This window comes from Sinohyriopsis cumingii, unplaced genomic scaffold (genome assembly GCF_028554795.1).
Source record: "Sinohyriopsis cumingii isolate HCF-2022 unplaced genomic scaffold, ASM2855479v2 utg002530l, whole genome shotgun sequence".
NCBI classification, from domain to species: Eukaryota; Metazoa; Mollusca; class Bivalvia; order Unionida; family Unionidae; genus Sinohyriopsis; species Sinohyriopsis cumingii.
In genome coordinates this window covers 46,161-67,914 of record NW_028316239.1, presented here as the reverse complement: position 1 = coordinate 67,914, position 21,754 = coordinate 46,161, and the positions used below count along the sequence as shown (strand labels likewise).

The 21,754-nt window shown below is 34.7% G+C and overlaps 1 protein-coding gene across 1 annotated transcript in view; it reads left to right on the top strand.

The window, feature by feature from the left end:
* Nucleotides 1-21,754, top strand: part of LOC149770176 (guanine nucleotide-binding protein subunit beta-5-like) — a 99,236-nt gene that overhangs the window by 37,812 nt on the left and 39,670 nt on the right. The window contains exons 5-6 of the mRNA XM_089949278.1: nucleotides 3,319-3,448; nucleotides 15,933-16,076. Coding sequence (XP_089805404.1) covers nucleotides 3,319-3,448; nucleotides 15,933-16,076 — 274 coding nt within the window. The remainder of the gene's footprint in view (nucleotides 1-3,318; nucleotides 3,449-15,932; nucleotides 16,077-21,754) is intronic.

Sequence of the window (21,754 nt, the reverse complement as noted above, 5' to 3'; positions counted from 1 at the left end):
TTTACGTGGTACCTTGAATTAGCAAATGTGTAAACTAAGTGATTTGGAAGGTGAACCAAGAGAGTGTTGTACCATTAAAGTATATTCTTGTTCATTCATGGCTCCAAAACAATAAAACAGGATAAAATATTTGTAAAAAGGTATAAGAAAATTATCCCCATCCACTAATTCTATACATATGTGTACTTTCATAGAACTCTGTTCTTCACTTCGCAATTACTGAACTTTAAAGCTGTTTAGGAGGTTTCAGTTCAGTTAACATAGATAAGTTGTTATTGTTGTTATTGATGTTTTAGTTATCATTATTCTTTGTGTTGAGGTTGGGATAAAACACTATGCAGATTACACCAGAAAGGATGTTGTATGCATCATCGATTTATTCAGCCAAAGTGACTTGAAAAATACGTTTCTGTGAAATACACAATATGGGTAACACAAATATTCACTCTTATTTCCAACATTACATCTGCACATGCCCTAGAGAGAGATAGAGAAAGAGAGAAGATTTATACGCATATTATGCAACAAAGATATTACTCTATTTTGTCAAAAAGCAAATAGTCATTGCCGGTAAGGTGAGTTTCCTGCCGTAAATGCTCAAATCCAGCCAGATAGTATTGTTACAAGCCAGGGGTATTTGCTTGACCGAGCGGTGTCAAACCCTGGCACGATTCCACTAGAAGTCATAAGTTTACCCCAAATTTCCAAAGACTTATATACAACTTCAGTTGTAAATTAGAAAGCCTGATGTGTCCATTCTATACATTAATTTTTCGCTAATCAGTGCAAGATCACAGATCTCAAAACTTGCCAAATATATATCAACCGCACATCTGCAGGGCTTCTCTTCATCAACTTTCCATACCATCAGCAGTTCAACCCATAGAAACCATACAACTACCCCCTAACACAGGTAACTATTTTTACTGCACCACCTTTAGGCCAGTCAATTCATGGTTTCAAGGCACATTTCGCCAGTACAGCTGCATCACATTTGCCACCATGATAACATAAACGGTATCTGCAGAGTCCCTTCTTGTTTATTCCTTTGTGTAATTTACCAGTCTCCTACCATAAATACTGCCACTGCAGTGGTGGTGGTGTTTAACGCCATTTTTCAGTACAAGATAGGCTATACATAGCGGCCAGTATTAATGGTGGAGGAAGAACCCGGGAAAACCCCAGAAAGAACCACTGACCCACGAGAAGCTACTGGCAAGCTTTCTCACATACCCACATTAGCCGAATCCAAGACTCAAACCCATGCAGACAGAGGTGAGATGGCAGTGATCCGTAGCGGAGAGCACTTTAGACCACTCGGGGCCCCCTGCCACTGCAGTCACACCACCAATGTACACCATTAGGTTTTAATAGGGACTATATTACACCAGGGACACTCATGCGGTTTTGACCTGAATTCACTAAAAGTCAACCATGGCATCATGGAAACTCACTAAGACTTCATTCCGTGACGTTTGCTCCTAATTGGCTAATTATTCCAAGCTAAGGAATATTTCTATTGCACCAAGTTCCAATAATCAAACAAGTAATCACACAAATCTAAGAATTCCTTAAAACGACATGCTATAACCAAATGCGCATACTCCAAATTTATTACAATATGATCTCCAAAGAGGTAGATTAGTCTGAAGCATGTTATGTTGTATTAAAGTCTGATTGCAGGACAATCTGTCAATCAATAAATTCACCAATCGGTCAATAACAACAAGATATATATTCAAATAATAATGTAATTGCCCTAAAGAACAGTTGTAGATGAAACCCTTATGGAGGTTACAGTTACTTAAAACTAGCATGTGATTTGGATTAGATTTTAACGTATCTTTAACACTCTTTCAGGCCAACTAGTCCTAACACTAACCTCTTAATGCTGAGCGCCTAGCAAGACAGCTGTTAGTACCATTTTCATGTCTTTGTTATAACTCGACCTTGGTTCAAACCCGCAACCTCCCGCATCCGAGGTGGTTGCTCTAACATCCAGGCCACCTGAGTGGTCATATTGATTGTTAAGACTGGACTAGATATGCAAACATGTCCTTGTTGGTTATAATGTACCAATGTCCACGGTCTCCATGATTTTGTCAAATAGTGTGCGTCCTTAGTTTACATGGATTATACAGAATATTTGTGTAAACGTGTGCATCCTCGCTTGCATTGCTAAATTTCATATTCCTTACAATTGATCATACAGTTCCCTCCTTGATACATCGCCATTTGCTATTAATTTACTGCCTCAAACAGTATATCTTTATGCTCTAACATTGCCAGAACAAATGTCCTCGGTACACGGTTCCATACACATATCCTTGATATCCACCAAATACAAGAATGGGTGTGTGGTTTGTGGTAGGACCATGAAGCATCTTCTCAAACTGCTGATTACAGATTTGTTTAAAAATGGCATCCAAGTACAGATATATGTTAAAGACAAAGGATAAAAAAAAGCTCATAAAAAAGATTTACAATCAGTTCAGAAGTATAAAAAGGAATATTCAGATTGTTTTGGATAAATACAGGAAGGGCCACACTTATGTTTATTGGACATCACATGTTGATTAGAGTATGTTATTTGGCAGGAGATATGATTGCTGTGAAATGAAAAAAAAAATTCCAAGAATTATGTCAGGTTGAGAGATAACAACAAATACTTGATTAAATACTCTTTTTTCTAACTTGACAACAGGATTATATGATATTTTGTTATACCTTACTAAAACTTATGGAAAAAATCAACTGTCATACTGAGAGAATCTTGTTAGTGTTGGCAGGTTTGACCTGGGCCTTGTAGGTTCTACGGCTCCTATACCAGTGGGTCAAAGGTGACATTTTCAGGCCCTGTATATTCTAGGAAAGTTAAAAACCAACAATAATAAACAATGTAACAACTTGCTCCAAGCTTTTTCTTTGCCCTCTATAGTTTTAATTCACAAGTTGATATATATCAGTTACCCTGGGTGAGCAATATCAACCAAAGTTTGGATTCTTGTTTAGGTGTACAGTACTGGCCATTATACAAAATATTTATCATTATTTTCTTAGGAACAAAACATACCAAAATCTTAATATAATTTTAATTTGTGTGTGTAATATTGAACAAAACATTGTAGACAGTATAGCAGTAGAAATGTATTTAAAAAACATGTACTGGTACATCATATTTCTTGTTTTTTATTATGAATTTCATTGTTTTAATAGCTGTTAAAATTGTAGTACCCAGTATCAAAGATGCTCAGATTTATTACATCTTAGTGCCTTAAAAAAATCACATTTTGACTGTGAAACCACTTTGGATTTCAGGGGTTTGGACAACAAGTGCACTATATACCCTGTGACATTAGAGGAGTCAGACATTGCCAGCAAGAAGAAGGCTGTGGCCACACACACCAGCTATCTTTCCTGTTGTTCATTTACTACCTCTGACCAACAGGTAGAGTTTTACATTATTTGTAAGTCATCACAGTCATATGCTAGAAGTCCTCTGATTTTTACTGACATCCAAATTACAGTGTAACCCCACCCACTATAACACGGTATTTGGGGTCCATAGAACCTGTCCGTGTTATGGACCGAACTTTGTTATAACCAACCAAGTCAGTTAGCTGAAGAGAATAATGCATTTTCCTAAAATATGGTGAGCAGGTGTGTGTGTGTGGTAATAAAAGCGGGCGCAAAAGAAGTGTTTTTGATTAAATGAAGACAAACTAGTCAGAAAAACACTTGCATATTGACAACTACATTTGTTTAGTACAATCCATAATCCATTAAGTACTCTATTTGTATATAATAAATCCATGAAATCAAGTATAGATCACATTATAAACTTCATTTATGGCTCACATTTTGTTTGAACCCGGCTTTACATATTCCGAGGTTTCCTAGGAAACCTCAGACAAATGTTCCTCGGAAAAACTTCGGAATATTGGTTACTGACTTTCCGAGGTAATAGTCTAAGGACAAATTTTTTTAAAACCAGTGTCCAAGGTTTTTTTAATCAGTACACCGAGGCTTCCTAGGAATCCTTGGACATGTCCATGGTTTTCAAAGATTCTAAAAATTTCTTGGACATATTGTCCGAGGATTCCTAGGACATATCATCTGGGGTGTCCTCAGACATATCATCCAAGGATTCCTTGGACACCTCCCTGGCATAAAACATCAGACCAACAATAATGAAGCAGATATTACAGAATATAAGAATACATTTTATTTTTAATTTGTTCAACACGTACAAATAAATTTTTTAAAAGGTCCAAATATCAAGAATGCCAATAAGATTTCTTTAGATCCAAATTATCCATTTAATTTTGAAAATCCCTCCATCTGTATACTGGTTTCATGACGGTTTTAACACTTCACTAATTTGCTTGTTTATCATTACCTCTTTAATATTCTGCCATTTCTTTTGGATCATTCCAGTAAAAAGAAAATATTGGTTGAAAATATAAAATGTGATTAATTAATAAAACAAACAGTATGCATATAACAGAACTGTTATTGGCAGCCTTAAATTTACAAATCATGTTTGGAATCCTTTACTTCTGAAAACAAAGCATTAAACCTGAAAATGCTATATTTCTATAACTAACTGTTCTTTGAATTTGGGACCATCATTCCAAATTTTTATAACAAATACAGTCCAATGCTTTATTATCGCAGGCTCTATATTAGCGTAGCAAACAGGATTTTCAGATTAAATTTGGAAAACCATGGAAAAACCTTGGATGTCCAAGGTTTTAAGTCAAAATTCCAAGTATAATCTTGGAATATGTACACCCGGGCAAACACAAATACCATGTATTTATAAGAAAAATGGCAGTCCTTGTTTTGATCTATATTGGATTGCCACTTAACAATTCACTACATTTGTCACAAGTAGCACATGGCTGTAGCTGTTTACATGCTACATGTACATGTATTTAAAGTGGCCTATATTGTGGTCAGCTGGAGACAGTGTCATCTTGCCAAGGCTACCCAGGGGATGAGGCAAATAAAACCTTGAACAAATTAAAAAGTTTAATAAACATTGCAAGATACCCCATCTTCAGGTAATTTGACGGCCATATATCTATGGTTTCAGAAGATTGTAAATTTGATTTGCATTTTATGCAGCCATTGGTAAAGACTTTCATGGTACAATAAACGTGTTCCAGTCACTTTCGAAAATGCAACAATCAGTCGTACTCTATTGCTTTTCTTTTAAGTTTCAAGCTGGCTTCCTTTGATGAAAGGTTATTTGTTTTTATTGAAGATTGTAGTCGGCTTTCTTTGATGAATGGTGCATGTGTTATTGAAGTTACCACATAAGAACAGTTTTGGAGGAACAAATAGATTTCTTTTGCGTCGGCAACATGAAATAATTGTAGAACATTGAGACTAAATCTTTTTTCATTCATTAATATTTATACAGAATGATTGGTGCTTCAAAAGTGATCAGTTTTTTTCTGAAGTTTTAGCAAAACTATTTTTTTTGTCTGGGTACGTTTTAAAATTAGCCATTTTATGGTCAATTCTTGCAGTTTTCCTGCCTTCAAAAGATGGTTGTTTATAGGTAGTCCCTGTAGTAATGATAGACCAACAAGTAGAACTCCTGTGGTGGGGTGGGGTATTTTTTTTTCTGAACATTTTTGGTGGCAGAATGATGTTGCCTTCCACACATGCACCAAAAATTTTGTTAAAAAAGACCATCAGACAATGAATACACAGGTGTTCTGTTCTGACGGGGATTACTACAGAAAATATGAGTGTTCTGAAGATTTAATTCTATGAGTGAAGAGAAGAGGAATTTTACTTATCATCCATATAGAGAAGTCAGTCAAAATGTATACATGTATATTAATTATTAGTGAGCGGCAGATAATTTGACACTATTTCATCGAAAGATCCATTATGAGATAGTACCTCGCCCGGTTGATTGCCACTACCAGAAATGTTATTTAAAAAAACGCAGAGATCTCACAGCATACAGTACTCAGGCCAGATGTCAAAATAAATGGATTATAATATAACAGTGCAGTGTTAAGATGGTTTGTCAGTATGAACAAAGAATTTGTTTATCTAACAACTGATAAATTCCAGTGCATTTTATATCAAGTTTGCAGCTTCCTTTCATGATACCTTTGAATTTCTTCATTCCCAACCTAAGACTGTATATACAAGTTTAAACAGTCAATGTCAGGAAAAAATCGCCTGATGGGATATTCTATCACCAGTAAGGACTATAAATTGCAATCTGACATTGGCAAACCCGTGTGATCCCTGAATAAACTTTTTACATGTTTTCCATTCTTTAAAGAAGAAAAAGCTTTTTTTTCGAGTGTGAGAAAAATACCTGTATATGAAATTACAAGATCCATGCCATGATTGTCTAATATTAAAATTCATACACAACCTCTTCCCCAAAAATGATAATAAACTTTTTACACTTTACTTTTCGTACTTGTAAGAAAGAAAGAAAACATTTGTGTATGAGAAAAGTACATGTATATGAAATTTTGGGAGCCACGCCACAACTGTGTTATATCCAAATTCGTGTTATAACAGAGTACGCTATAGCAGGGTCACACTGTACTATGCTCGTATGATGTATGTGTATTTGGTACATTTTTTGTAACTTGTGTATTATTTGATTTCTGTCAAAGGAATCCAGACTGACTGTAAATAAAAGAGAATCAATTACTTGGACATCAAGCAAGTGTGTCTGTTACATATGAATGCTTGTATTAACAACTCTTTTGTATCATTTCTTGGGGATGCATGCTTAGTTTGAGAGGGTGTGCTGGTTGATGCATGTAGGCAAAGTAATGGGCACTGCAAATTTTGTCTCTAGCCTGTATGATATTATTGTCCCTCCCTTTCTTTTGTCTGTCACATGAGTACATTATCGATATTCCTTCTAAACATGGAAGGATTGCCACAAAACTGTACATGCACTTTCATTCCAATATCTATATGATCCTAAATTAAAATGGTGCTCTTGGATATGCAATTAATCCACCATGGTACCCATTGTGAAAATCAACAAAAAACTGCTACTCCTCCAGATCAAAAGGTTACATTCACATCGGGTTTTCACTTAAAGCCTTTGTTTGATCTCAAATTGGTCCAAAATGAAAATGGTGGGCCTCAGACAACCAATATGGCCCCCATGTTGATAATGTTGAATATCTTGAAATAACTACGTTGTTGCTAGTGACAAGTTTTCCCAGGCTGTATTAAGACTGGGGGGAGAAGAGAATGTGCACTGTCCATGGTGGCCACTTTGCCCAGTTGGTTTAAAGGAAAGTATTTACTGTTGGTTAAAACTTAAGATGAATTAAAGAGGTGCCTGGAGTGCAGTTTAAGATGTTTACCATTTCCCCAGAGCTCCTAAAAAAATAAATTCATTGCCCCCTCAGACACTGCCTGAGAGAAAACCCAGACCTCCCTTCCAACTATCATATATTTATAAAATATTTTCGTCTGATGCTTGTGGACTGATTGTTCATTCAACATGGTGTTTTCACTAAACAACTTCAAATGCCTGGTTGGTGCAAAATGAAAATTGGTGCCAATCTGATCTCTGACATGGTCACCATGGCTGCTATAAAAAAACATCGTATCACTACATTTCCTAAACAGATGTCTATAACAAAATGTGGTTTTCTCTAAAAGACTTATAATCAAGACTAGCTGGACCTAAATCAGGATGGTTTCATTATCACATCCAATAAACTGGCATGGTGGCCAGCTTAAAAATTTGTTTTTATCACTACTGAACTAGCTCTTCCTAACAAATGACTGTACTGACACATGATATTCACTTCAATACTTATTGTGATGTTTGTTTGCTCCAAAATAAAAAGGTGCCAGCCTGACATCCAGTATGGCTGCAGTTGTGGATCATGAAAATTTTGTTATAGCTGCTTTTTTTGAATGGATGATTGTATTGTTCGAAGGTTTGAGCTCATAGACTTATTATAAGATGCAGTTTGTCATGAATAAAAATGATACCAATCAGACTTTTAACAGGGCCACCAATTTGGCTAGATCGATAATTTTGTATCAAAACTTTTCCGGAATGGATGGTAATATAGTCATGGGATTTTTACTGAACGGTATTGATTGAACCATTAATGTGGCTGCTACAGTGGCAAACTTGTAAACTGAAATACAATATGGTTGCCACATTGGTCAGCTCCATTTGAATGGATGGTCATATCATCATGGGGTTTTCAATAAATTCCTTTTATGATGTATGGTAGGTCCCTGAGGTTATGCTCTGGAGTTTGATACAATATCTCTTCCTTGTATATTTGGCTTCTACATTCTGATAATCTAGACATCACTATAAACTGCCACACCGCAGACAGTGTAGCAATATGACTGATTTTTTTTAAAGCTTGTTAAAAATCCAAATCACACCCACACCCGTTGCTTTGTAAATCATGCCATTCACTCTGAGTGCATAGTTTCACATTCAAACCCTGTGGTAATCATACTGAGCAGACATCCGCAGCAATTGTTACATGTTGAATGTTTAAACAAATCTAATTCGTGCCAGCATTCTAGGGTTCTATTTTAAATAACACGTGATCCTGTTGTTCAGATGTCTGAATTCACTTGTTACTGAGAAATTCATCCTTGGGCAAAATATGAAATGTTGAGGGGAACCTTAATGTTCTTTGAGGTTCCATTTAGCTTTGACAATTGAGCTTTTACTTCTTTTTTTAATTCTTTTACTTTTACAAATAAAAAATATGTAATTTCTTATGTTTTAAAATAATTATTCTTTCTGCAATGACCTATACTTTCGATGGAAAATGTCATATTCACATTATAAAGTATTCAGATATGTAACAAATATAATATAGAAAGGTTTACCCTTAGCATTTGTGACACAGTACCACAATTTTTCTGTACTTTTTGGCCAAAAATAAGTTCTGTCATTAGAGCCCCATGTCCAAAGTGAACAGGACTTTTTACCTCATCAAAATATACAGAGAAGATAGTTGAAACCCTATAATGTATGACATGTATATTAATTTCAAGTCCGAGTCTTGTTATTTAATGTCATTGTATGTAACCATGGTGTGAAATGTACCAATGTCCTATCAGTAATGACAATTGATGATTATAGCATGTAATGATTGGGCAGGAAGGGGGTATAATTTGTAATTTTTTGCTCTTTTGTATTCTTATAATAACAAACATATTATTGAAAATTGGCTTCAGGTCCTTCATGTTATGCTGCAATCTTTACATGTATTTCACTGCTTCACACGTATGTCTTTTGAATAATGTTTATTTTTTTCATTGTTATCTGCTCAGTACTGGGATCTTTTCATCTCATTTGATCCTAAATAAAAAATTTTGTTTCTTGTTTATGTTTTCGTCATATTTTTAGGCAGAATTATTCTGCACGCATTCAGATCTAGCTCATGAACTTGTAAAATATGCTTTCATATCAGACATTTCATACACATTTTTGGTTATAAAATCAGGCATACACTATGAGTGCATAATTTTGCATTTTAACCATGTGGTAATCATACTGAGATAGATGTCTGCAGAACTGGTACATATTGAATGCTTAAATAAAACCAATTCTTTCAAACATCAGCAACCCAAGGTTCAAATCCCAGCCAAGTCATACCAAATACTTTAAAAAAATGGTACGAACAGCTGCCTCGCCTGGCGCTCAGCATTAGGTTAGTGTTAGGACTGGTCGGCCCGTTGTCAGGATAATGTGACTGGGTGGGACATCATGATACATGTCTGCAGCATGATGTTCCAGTGCTAGACATCACTATAAACTGCAGACATTATTGCATTATGCCTGAAAAATTGTTAAAGCTGCATTAAAAATCAAAAAAACACACACACTCTTCCTGGATGGATTGTTATGTCAGTTTAGGGTTTTCACTAAAAGACTTCACATGATGACCAATTAGTCCTAAATGAAAATGGTATCAATGTAATATGGCCACCATTTTGGACATCTTGAAAAGTTTGCTATCACTTGCCCTCTTAAAGGGAGGGTCATATTTACTTGGGATGGCATGGTACTAAATGAAAATGGTCCCAATCATACCTTCAGCATGGCCACCAAATTTTTATATTGTTACTTCTCCTCTTTTCACCAAAAGTACTTCTTATTTATGGTTTGTACTAAATGGAAAGATGCCAGTATAATGCGATATATAGCCAGCATGGTGGCCATCTTGGATGGGGTTTTCACAGAAAGACTTCTTATGATGTCTAACTGGTCCTAAAATGTATTGATCTGGCTGCTATAATTGACATGTTATCTTGTTATAGCTGCTTCTTCTGAATAGGTATGTAATTATTGTGACATATGGTTTTTATTAAAAGACTTTTGTGATATCTAGTTGGTACTGAATAAAATTGTTGCCATTCAGATTTTCAGAGTGATAACATGGGTGACCATCTTGAAAATCTTATAACTTTTAGGAATGATCATAACGACATGTGATTTTGCACTCAAGCACTTCTTACTATATTTAGCTGGTCTTAAATGCAGTTGTCACGTTTGCTCAGCCCCAGTTTGTAAGTCGTGTATAAACTAAGGTATTATTACAAGCCATGTTTTGATGTCTGAACATTGCTGCAGGCTAGAGTTAATCTCTTATGCAAGGTTACTGTGACCAGAGAGAAGATCAATCATTTAACCATCTGGTATCTTGAATCGGCACAGGCGTTAGATAGCACGACTTCCCACCTATGTGTTACAGCTTTGTCGTAAGATCAGAGGAATCTTGAGGAACCAGGTCGTGTTATAAATCTGTCTCCACGTGGACAGACAGCAAGAAGGACATTGTATGCTAAGTTTGATTGGATTGGGTCAATGACACCCCATCGGAATTGAGATGGAAGGTGTGATAACAATTTCAATCCGAATTGTAACTTCTAACTAGCAAGCAAAAATTTAGACTTGCCTAGGAAGATTGCTGAGCAAGATTGGGTTACTCAGAGGAAGCCATTCGTAATTTGGCAGTAAAACTTTGAGATGAGATTCTAAGGATATACAAAGCTGCATAAAGGAAGCTTTTGGGGAGACAAAACTTCCAGTTCAGGTAGGTCCCGAGTCTCTAAGAGGGAGACAGAAGTGAGACTAGCAGAACAGTCATAGTCGACAAGTCTAGTCAGGGGAGATTGTCGAGGAGGAGGAGGAAAAGGAGTCAAGGAGGAGGAGTATAGAGAAGTCTAGGTGGAGAAGGAATTTGGAGGAAGTCAGGAGGAAGAAAAAGAATTTCAGGAATAGGAGAGAAGAATACAAAGATGAGAAGAATACTGCACCTTACTGCTCCAGTGTCCTAGTGGTTAGAGCATCAGCCTTGGATGTGGGAGGTCGTGGGTTCGATCCCGGACCGAGTCATACCAAAGACTTACAAAAATGGTACTAAAAGCTGCCTCGCTTGGCACTCAGCATTAAGAGGTTAGTGTTAGGACTGGTCGGCCTGGTGTCAGAATAATGTGACTGGGTGGGACATTATGCTACATGTCTGTGGCATGATACCCCAGTGCTAGACATCACTATAAACTGCCACATTGCAGACATCATAGCAATATGACTGAAAAATTGTTAAAGCTACGTTAAAAATCCAAATTACATCGCTATCTAACACCATTAATCAACTGATGGAATAGGCTATCACAGGGTCGAGCAGAAGGAGAGTACTTGGGAAATTTTAATCATTTGATTATTGAATTGTCATTAAATTGTTATTCTTTGAACTTCACTTTTTGTATATTCAATCATTTAACCATTGGCATTGCTGACTGGGGGCTCAGAGCTTAACATCTATCTTTCACTATTTTAACTTCCAACCCAACTCGAGCCTGGGTGGGACTTCCATAATAGTTTACATAAAATCTTGGGAGCACCACACCCCAACCATAATAACCCTCACCTAAGGTCTCTGTTTATATCATCTAGAATGTGAAATTCATTTTCTTCTCTTGAAATTTGATCTATTTGGAGTCTGAAGTATTCACACCAATTAATCTGTGATGATTAGGGTCTGTACACAGAACCAACTAAATAGGGTTTAGTTTTTCTGGAATAACCTGTAGCAAATTGTGTAGCAAGTTTATTACCACACTTGAAGCCAGATTTGAAGTGGGTTTGGAATGAAGAAATTCAGAGGCACCATGAGAGGAAGCCATGAATTTGATATATAATGCACTGGAATTTGTATCTGTTGTTACATATACAAATTCTTTGTTCATATTAACAAACCATCTTAATAATGTTATATCATAATTCTCTTATTCTGACATCTGGTATGAGCATTGTATGATTTGAGATGCATTTTTGTTGTTGACATTTCTGGTAGTGGAGATCAACTAGGGGAGGCACTGTCTCATACTGGATCTTTCAGACTTGGACTATTGGTTGCTCTCTGGTAATTAATATATTTATTTAGACTGACCACTGAATGTAGATGGTAGTGAACTCCTCTTTTCACCCACATAAATAAAACCTTCAGAACACACATTTTCTGTAGTAATCCCCGACAGAACAAAATACCTGTATATTCATCGTATGATAGGATTTTTTATAAAACATTTCTGATGCAAGGCAACATCATTCTGCTACCTGAAAAGTAAAAAACCTATTTAAAAAACCCCAAAAAGAAACAAAACAGAGATCTACTTGTTGGTCTATCCAGGAGTCATGCTACTGGGACTAGCTACAATCAACCAACCTTTGAAGGCAGGAACAGTAACAGTTACAATCGACCAAACAAAGGCTGATTCCTTTTGTTTTTAAAATGTACCCCCCCAAAAAAATAGTTCTGCTGGAACTTCAAGAAAACTGATTATGTTTAGAGCACCAATCATTCTGCATAAATACATGTACTAAGCAAATGAAAAAGTTCAGTCTCAACAATGTTCTACAATTATTTGATCTTGCAATAAGAAACTGATATTTGTTTGGTCCTCCAAAGCTGTCTTTTAATGTAACTTCAATAACATGTACACTCTTCATAAAAGAAAGCCGACTACATCTTCAGTAAAAAGAAAGAACCTTTCATCAAAGAAAGCCAGCACCAAGTTTAAATAAATTATAAATTGATGCATTTTCCAAAGTGACTGGAACACGTTAATTGTGCTGTGAAAGTTTCATTTCTGCAGGAAAATAAATAATGCTTATGGTTGCTACCAACGGCAGCTTAAATTTTGAATATTTTGAAATCATATATATATGGCCATCAGGTTAATTGAAAATGGTGTATCTTGCAATGATGTTTGTTAAACTTTTTAATTTGTTCACATTTTCATTTCCCTATGAATAGCCTCATCCCCTGGATAGCCTCAGCAAGATGATAGCTGTCTCCAGCTGACCAGAATCTAGGCCAATTTAAGTACATACACATGTAGCATGTAAACAGCTATAGCCACGTGTTTCTGGTGACAGTTATAGTGAATTGTTGAATACAGATCAAAAGTAGACTTCCAAATATATATATGTTTTATTTGTGTTTTCTAATGGATGTAAGCCATACAGGAAGTTTATAACATGTGATCTATACTCGAATTCATGGATTTATTCTTTACATGTACAGTACTTAACGGATTATGGATTGTACTTCACAAATGTAAGATGTTAGTTACTAGTGTTTTTCAGACTTGTTTATCTTCATTTAATCAAAAGCATGTATGTTTGTGCCTTCATTTATTACACCCCAACCCATCCCCACTCCACCTGGCTATAATTTAATATAAAACTGACTTGGTTGGTAATAACACGGTTCTGTCTATAATTAGGTCGGGTTCTATGCATCACAGCCACAATGTTATAGAGAGATCACACTTTACATTTATATCATCAATCTATGCTTTTTCTTATGAGTAAAAATCTTCGCATTTTAGCAGGTGATCTTGCGTATTATTGGCTGAGCTTCTTGCCACTTCAGAGATTGTATTTCTGACCCAGTTGTAATCATGCCAGCTAAATAAGCTAATATCAAGATGTTGGATGAGTTCTGTTATGAACAAGTCCAGTCCTTAGTTAATCATTTAATCTTTCACATGGATATTTTTTTGACCATGCTAGAGAATTTATTTTATATATGATTTTGATCAGATTTGGTAAACAGGCCTGTCATCAGGTCCTAGTTGAGTATGATTCAGAGTGAAATTTATGCATATCAATCATGTTACTTTGCATCTGATTGACTGAGCTTGTCAACAATCTAGTAGCAATATTTCTGATCAAACTAATCCAACATCTTGGATGCTAAATAGTCTCATATTATCAAGATGTTGGATTAGATTGATTCTGAGCAAGACCTACGCATATTAACAAGTAATCTTGTATTATGATTGGATGAGCTTGTTACCAATCTAGAGACCAAACTCCAGTTTGATTATGCTTCACCATAAGCTTCTATTAATATTGTCATCGACAAGTTCTGTAATAAGTGAGATCAGTGTACATTAATGAGAAACCTTGCATTTGATTAGCTGAGCTTGTTACCTTTCTAGATCAAGGGACTATTATTTCTTGGTAACTTGGTAGATGGTGTTTATATCATCAAGATCTTGGATGTGCTTCAGTTTTGAGCAAGAGAATTCTGCCATTATATTTTAAATTATTGTTTAATCAAGATATGCTATAGTAAAATAGATAAAATCAACATCATATAAAAGTTTGGGATGTAGTTTTCAAAGAATATTCTTATAATGCTACATAAAACATGTTTGATGAAGTGGTCAAGCATGGTTATGTAAGCAAGGTGAGTGATATTTCTAGGCTCATTTGGACATCTTTTTTAATGCTAGTAAATCTAGGTACATGTATGGAGCTGCATAAGGATTTTAGTGGTATCAATAATAATTGAAATATCGTGTATTAAGATGATTTGTGTATACAAATGTTTCACTGACAAAGAAACATGGAAATTCTTCTTTGATATATAATGAAAGGATAGGTAAACATACACCAGGTCAGGTGAATTCATATATATTTGTCAGAAATTAATATTATATTATATATTGATTGGTAATATGATGATACCCTCTCTCCATTTGTTTGTTGATCTGTTTATTATAAAATCTCCTAAATGCAATGTGGAAATTCAACAAATTTTATAGTTAGGTATGTTGTTTTTGAAGTAACCATCAGCAAGAGTGTCATCCTTGGCTCCTATCCCTGGTATCCCTTGGAAGGGTAAAAGGTCTGATCTTAAAAAGAATGTTCACTTTTATTTTTCTATTTAATTTATATTCCATCATAGGAATAGACACCATATGTGACAGATTTTGTGTTATGATGCCTGGTTACTGTTGGGAGGTGGGGTGAATAGGAGGAATATGCAATATAAAATATAGAGAATTGTGGTTGCAAGCCATTACAGTTGCTGTAGTTTTACTTGTCCTCAGGTATTGATTGTTGTTATGGGTTTAACACCATTTTTTAGCACATGATACGCTCTACATGTTAGCCAGTATACTTGGTGGAGGAAGAACCTGGAAAAACCCTGGGAAGAACCACTGTCCCATGGGAAGCCACTGGCAAACTTTCTCACATACCCACTTCGGCTGTGACTAAGACTCAAACCCACATGAACAGAAGTGAGATGTCAGTGGTCTGTAGAGGTGGATGTCTTAGACCACTCAGCCACATGGGGTCCCTCTTAGGTATTAATGTATAAGAAAAGATGTAAATGAGAAACAGCTATTTAAATGTACAAGAATTGATGCAAATGAGAAACTGGAATTGAAGATTGGAATATATGTTCTTTTTCGTGGGAATATATATATATATATATATATATATATATATATATATATATATATATATATATATATATATATATATATATATATATGGTTGTTTCACTTAGATTTTATATATATATATATATATATATATATATATATATATATATGGTTGTTTCACTTAGATTTTAACGGGAAGTGGAGATAGTACCTGTGCATTATGGGATGTTGAGAGTAGTCAGCTGATCCAGAGTTTCCACGGCCATGCTGGTGATGTAATGAGTCTGGATCTCTCACCTTGTGAGACAGGGAATCTTTTTGTCTCAGGGGTAAGACATCATTTATACAGTATTTATTTATTTTAAATGTTTTTATCAGATAAGTATTTGGCGATGACTGGACTTGATATAAATGGACAAATAAGGATCATATCACAAAAGATGGTTCGTACATTGTTGGCCAATATTGCTGTTAGATTTTGATGACCTTTTGTATATCCTACACAAATTGTAATAGGATGGCATATGTAAAATTGAATAGCTGTAATATTTGTGACATCTGACAGAAGCAGTTACAGGTGGAAAGAAGAAAATTTTATCATGTCTTGCAGTTAGTCAATATGTTACTTCAAAATTGAACTAAGTGATTGAAATAACAGTTGGCCACATGTTCTCTTGTCTACAGTATCATCATTATACCTTGCCAGTTTTGTAATTAACTTTACTCATTTAATTGCTGTTCTTTGTTGGCATGGGGTTTATATATTCCCTTAAGCTGGTTTGTTTTCTCATGAAATAGGCTAAGTCAGTTTGGCCAGCAAGTCAGTCTGATGACTGAGCTGTTGCAACCAGTAGATTTTATGTTTTACAGTGTAGTTGACATTTGTAACCATAAAGAGACTCAACTATTTGCTTATTTAAAAAGAGTTAGATATTAGTTCTCTTTCTTTTGTTGTGTATATTTGATTTAATTTATAGTTGATTTAATTTAATTGTTTGTTCGTTTGTTGGTTTAAAATTTTTTTTTTATTCCATTACATGCTGTTGTAATGTAACTTTATTTACTGGATTTGACATTGTCCAGAAATCCAGTTCAGTTCTGTTTGACCTAGCTGTTTTCATAAACAACTAATAATAGAAACTTTGTATCTAATGCTGACCTAGTTCCTGACCTTGATTTAGAACCAGTAAGAGTTAATGTAAACAATTTTTTTCAATTTTTTTTATTCTTTCTCAGAGTAAGATTAATAAGTGAAATTGAGGCCATACATGGAGTACATGATAAATAACATGTATTAATTAGGTTTTCCAGGGGATTGACCCACATCCAGGCATCCGTTTTGCATCGTAGCTAGATTTTATTATTAATGTTTTGAGAAAGAATAGTCATTACTTGCCGTAACACTTGAGATGTCCAAGTGTTTTATGTTGTGACCAGTTTTGAGGCTAATTATTTTGTTTTCTTCAAATTATTTGGATTCCAAGAGATTATTTTCCCCAGGAAATACTTGTGCTGTAAGTTAATTCTTGGACAAGGACAGTTATCCAAATTTACACAGAATTCAAACACTGGAGTATTATTTTTCTGTGATTCAACAAAGACCTGTTGACACGTCAGTAAGATGCTGACCACTGCATATGTCATGGCCTTCCATTTAGGATTTCATTGGGATTCAAACTCAGTTTCATTAAGACTATTTATTACTAGGACTTCTATTGTTTTAATTCTTTGATTATTTCTGGATTTGATTTGTAAAACCATAAGTTCTTTTTATTCATTTTTACCTTGTTTTTGTAGGGAAATAAATTATTTGTTTAATTTTACAAAGCATTTTTTCTTCACTTTTTTCTTGTTATGTTTTGTAAGAGCCTAAACATGTAACAAAGAAAATTGGGGTCTCATCTGGGATATATGAATTTTGGCTAAATATTTCAGAAAACTTTTTTTTAAATTCAAATTCCCCATGTTTTTGAATTTTTTTAAATCCCAAGCATTATTTTTCATTTTAGAAATCTTTAGTGAAATCAGCAGCTTTTTTATAATGTCATCAAAAGTAGAGATCTTTCTTTCAAATCTTACCCAGGAACAATGAGACCTTTTGAAAATAGATGAATTCATTTAACTTGCCAGAAAATATGATATCTGAGGCAAACGCTTCCTTAACGAATCAAGAAATAAAATATATAGTTACAGTGTTTAGGCTCTAATAAACAGTTACAGAAAAAGAGTGAAGACAACAAGCTTTGTAAAATTTAACAAATAATTTATTTCCCTAGAAAGACACGGTAAAAATGAAAAAAAGAACTTGGTTTTAAGAATCAAATCCAAAAATAATTTGAGAATAACCTAAGAATTAAAAATAAGTCCTAGTATTAAAATGTTCTAATGAATTTGAGTTCAAGTCCCGATGAAAATCCAAATTGGAAGGTGATGATGTGTACTATAGCCAGTATAGTATCAACGTGTCAACAGTTCTTTGTTGATCCACAGACAATAATATTCTGGTTTTTGAAATCTGAATAAAATTTCAATAATTGTCTTTGTCCAAGATTTCTGTACGAGCACTAAAATATTATTGGGAAAAGAAATAATAATTCCATAAAATAAAATTTAAAATCAACTGGTCACAACAAAACACCTTTTAGTGTCAAAATGCCCAACTAACTAAATTCTCTATAGGAAAAGGTTATACAATCTAAGTAAGACGCAAATTAGATACCCGTATGAGGGTCACATAATCACAATGAAAATGTCACTTACACCGAGTGGAGGCAGTACTTTAATAAATAAGTACAAATTGAATAATTTTTTTAGCAATTGAAATTTGTGTTCTAGTTCTCTTTTTGTTCCTTTTAAGTGTAATCGTCATAAATGCAATGTGTCCTCTTGTAATTAAACGTAAATAGCATCAATCCACCGTAACAGCTATGTCCGCGAGCATTTCTCTGAGAACCTAATTAAGTGCTGACATTGTTTTGATAACTGACTTGAGGAAGTATATGTTGTATTGTTGCACTGAATTAAAAGCTGGCCTCCTTTGTATTATCACGTTAATTATGTCTTTTGAATAATAAAAAAAGGAGGTAGAATAAAAGAAAAGTTGAAAGGCACGAAAATCCTACTAACTTAAAATCTAGTGGCCTTGATCGTATGTGGGGTGAACTCACTTCATTTGATCAATTGAACACTGTTATAAATGTTATTGTGTATGTAACATGAACCACCTTAAATTAATCGACTCTTTCATAACTGTGATCAAAGATAACAAGGCAGCCAAGCAAAATGAATACTTTTTAAAATAAAGAGCTAGATTTCACAGACCATTGTGGACAACCGAGTTTCGGATAATTCTTGAACTGGCACTTAGAGATATCCTCAGGGATGATAAGAAATTTCATTACTACTTCAATATTGTACTAATTGAACAATAAAAAAAATGAGTTTCGACATAGACGTGTCATGAAATAAATGTCACGTGTTTTTGAAAAAAGGAATCTTGTTTGGTGGTGTATCAACAGTTAGTCTAGTTCCCTGCTTTTGGACTCCCCATTTGGCAGGATACTATTAAACACCACTACGGGAACCAGACTCATCAAGAAAACAAAAGACAGAGATGTAATATACAGATTTTTTGTGTACATGTGATGGTTGTTCAAACCAGTTGGAACGATCTTTCATATGTTGAATATATTGAAAATAAATGTTATTTAAACAGAATAATGAACAAATTCATTAGAAAAAAGCATGTTATTAAAAATTATTATCGACGTGATTGTAAAATAAGGATTCAGTCATTAAACAGCCCAGTTCCCTAAACCCCCCCCCCCCCCGTTTTTTATATATTAACTGCAATTTTGAATGGTTTTGAAGAATGGTTGTCTCATCATATTTGCAAAAGAAAAGACTGCATTTAAAATAAATGAATAAATGCTATAAATAAATTAAGATTCTTTTATTTGTTAGCTGTAAGTCATTTATTGATCAATATAGTGTTAAACTACAGGTTACAAACAGTTGTTTACAATATAAAATATTCAGGATGGCATATACATCGCATGATTGGTAAAGTTGACAAACTCAGATATTTCTTACCTTTGACATGGTTCTTACTAGTCTTTATATATGGGAAATTGCTTACTTTTTATTAAACTCTTGTAAGGCTGGAAAAATGCTTACATTTAAATAAAATGAAAATTCATTAAAAGTCATTTTTATGTTTGTAATTTTTTCATAAGTCATATCAGCTTCATTGTGACAATTACTAACATTTTTTTGTTTATTGAATGATAAACAAAGAACTCACTAGAAACAGGAAATGGAAGTCCATATACCAATTGAAATACCTTGAAAGAATCCAGGTGTGGTGGTACAGAATCAGCTCAGTTGTGACAATGTTTGGTCCTTACATTCAAGACATTTTCCTTATAAAGTCCTTACAAAGTCCTTAGCCAATATTTTCATGAAATGATGTGACCCATGCTTGGAAGCAAGATCCAGCACACTTAATCTCCATTGCAATAACTATTTTATATTTGAAATTAAAGATGAGAATGTCCAGAATCTAATGGTATGTGAAGAATATTTATTTATTTGGAGAATTGCTTTTGATCTGTTGTTTAATTTAAATCAAATTATTTTCAGCTTAGTGCATTTTACTTTAATTCTTCATACTCTGCACTAACTATCATTCATTTTTCTGTTTGCTGGAAATTTTCATGAATAATAATAATAATGAGGACTTTGTATAGCGCTTAATCTTCAGAAGCTGTAAGTGTTTTACAACATTAGACAACACCTATAAGATAAAAAACATATAACGCTATGATTACAAAAACAAACACCATGAAATTAGAAAACATTAAAAAACATGCTGAGAATATTTATGGTAGGAAACATTAGTAGGTCTTTAAGTTTGTTCTTGCAGTCGAAATAAGTGAGTTTTGAGAGCCCCCTTGAATGTAATCACTGTGTCTTTGTGTCTAAGTTCAGTGGGAAATTCATTCCACGTTGCTGGGCCCTGGTATGCAAAAGAACGCTGTCCATATGACATTGTTTTCATAGTGGGAATAATGAGTATACGATTGTCAGAAGAGGAGCGTAAGTATCTTGCTGGTGTGTACACATGGGTGAGGTCAGATAGATATGTTGGACTAGAGTCTGACAGTGAAACGTAGCACAGAGAACAAATTTTGTGTTTGATTCTGAAATGAATGGATAGCCAGTCTAGGGTACAGAGCAGCCAGGACGTATGCTCTGATTGTGGTACTCTAAGTATGATCCAAGCAGCTGTGTTTTTAACTTTTTGAAGTTTCTGGAGCAGATATTGAGATGAACCAGACAGAATTGACTTACAATAGTCCAGTCTTGAAAGTACTAATGAACACACAAGTGTTTTAGTGGCATCAACTGAAAGATATTTGCGAATTGAGCTGATGCGTCTCAGCTCAAGATATGCAGCCTTGCATATGTTCATGACATGTTGGTGCAATGTGAGAGTACTGTTCAGAGTAACACCTAGGTTTCATACTGATTGTGTGAATTTAATGTTGGTGCTGCTGATATTTATTGTTTGAGGTAAAGGACATGAATGAGAAAGTCTTTATGTTGTGATCAGAATGGCCTCAGTTTTATCATCATTCATCTGGAACTTGTTACATATCATCCATGATTTCACATCAGAAATCACCTCTCTTCACCTTGGATGGTAGCATCAACTTCAGTTGGGTGGCTAGATTTGTATATTTGGGTGTCATCAGCGTACAATTGGTGAGACATTGGATGATGATCTATGACACTTGAGAGCGACTGAGTGTACAGAATGAATAGAACAGGTCCAAGAACAGACCCCTGTGGAACACCACAACATAGATCAACTGGGCTGGAGTGTATTCCATTTGCAGATACAATCTGTGTCCTGTTGATCAAATAGGACTTGAACCACAGTAAGGCTGTATCATGAATGCCAAATACATGCTGGAGACGGTGAAGTAATATATCATGATCTATT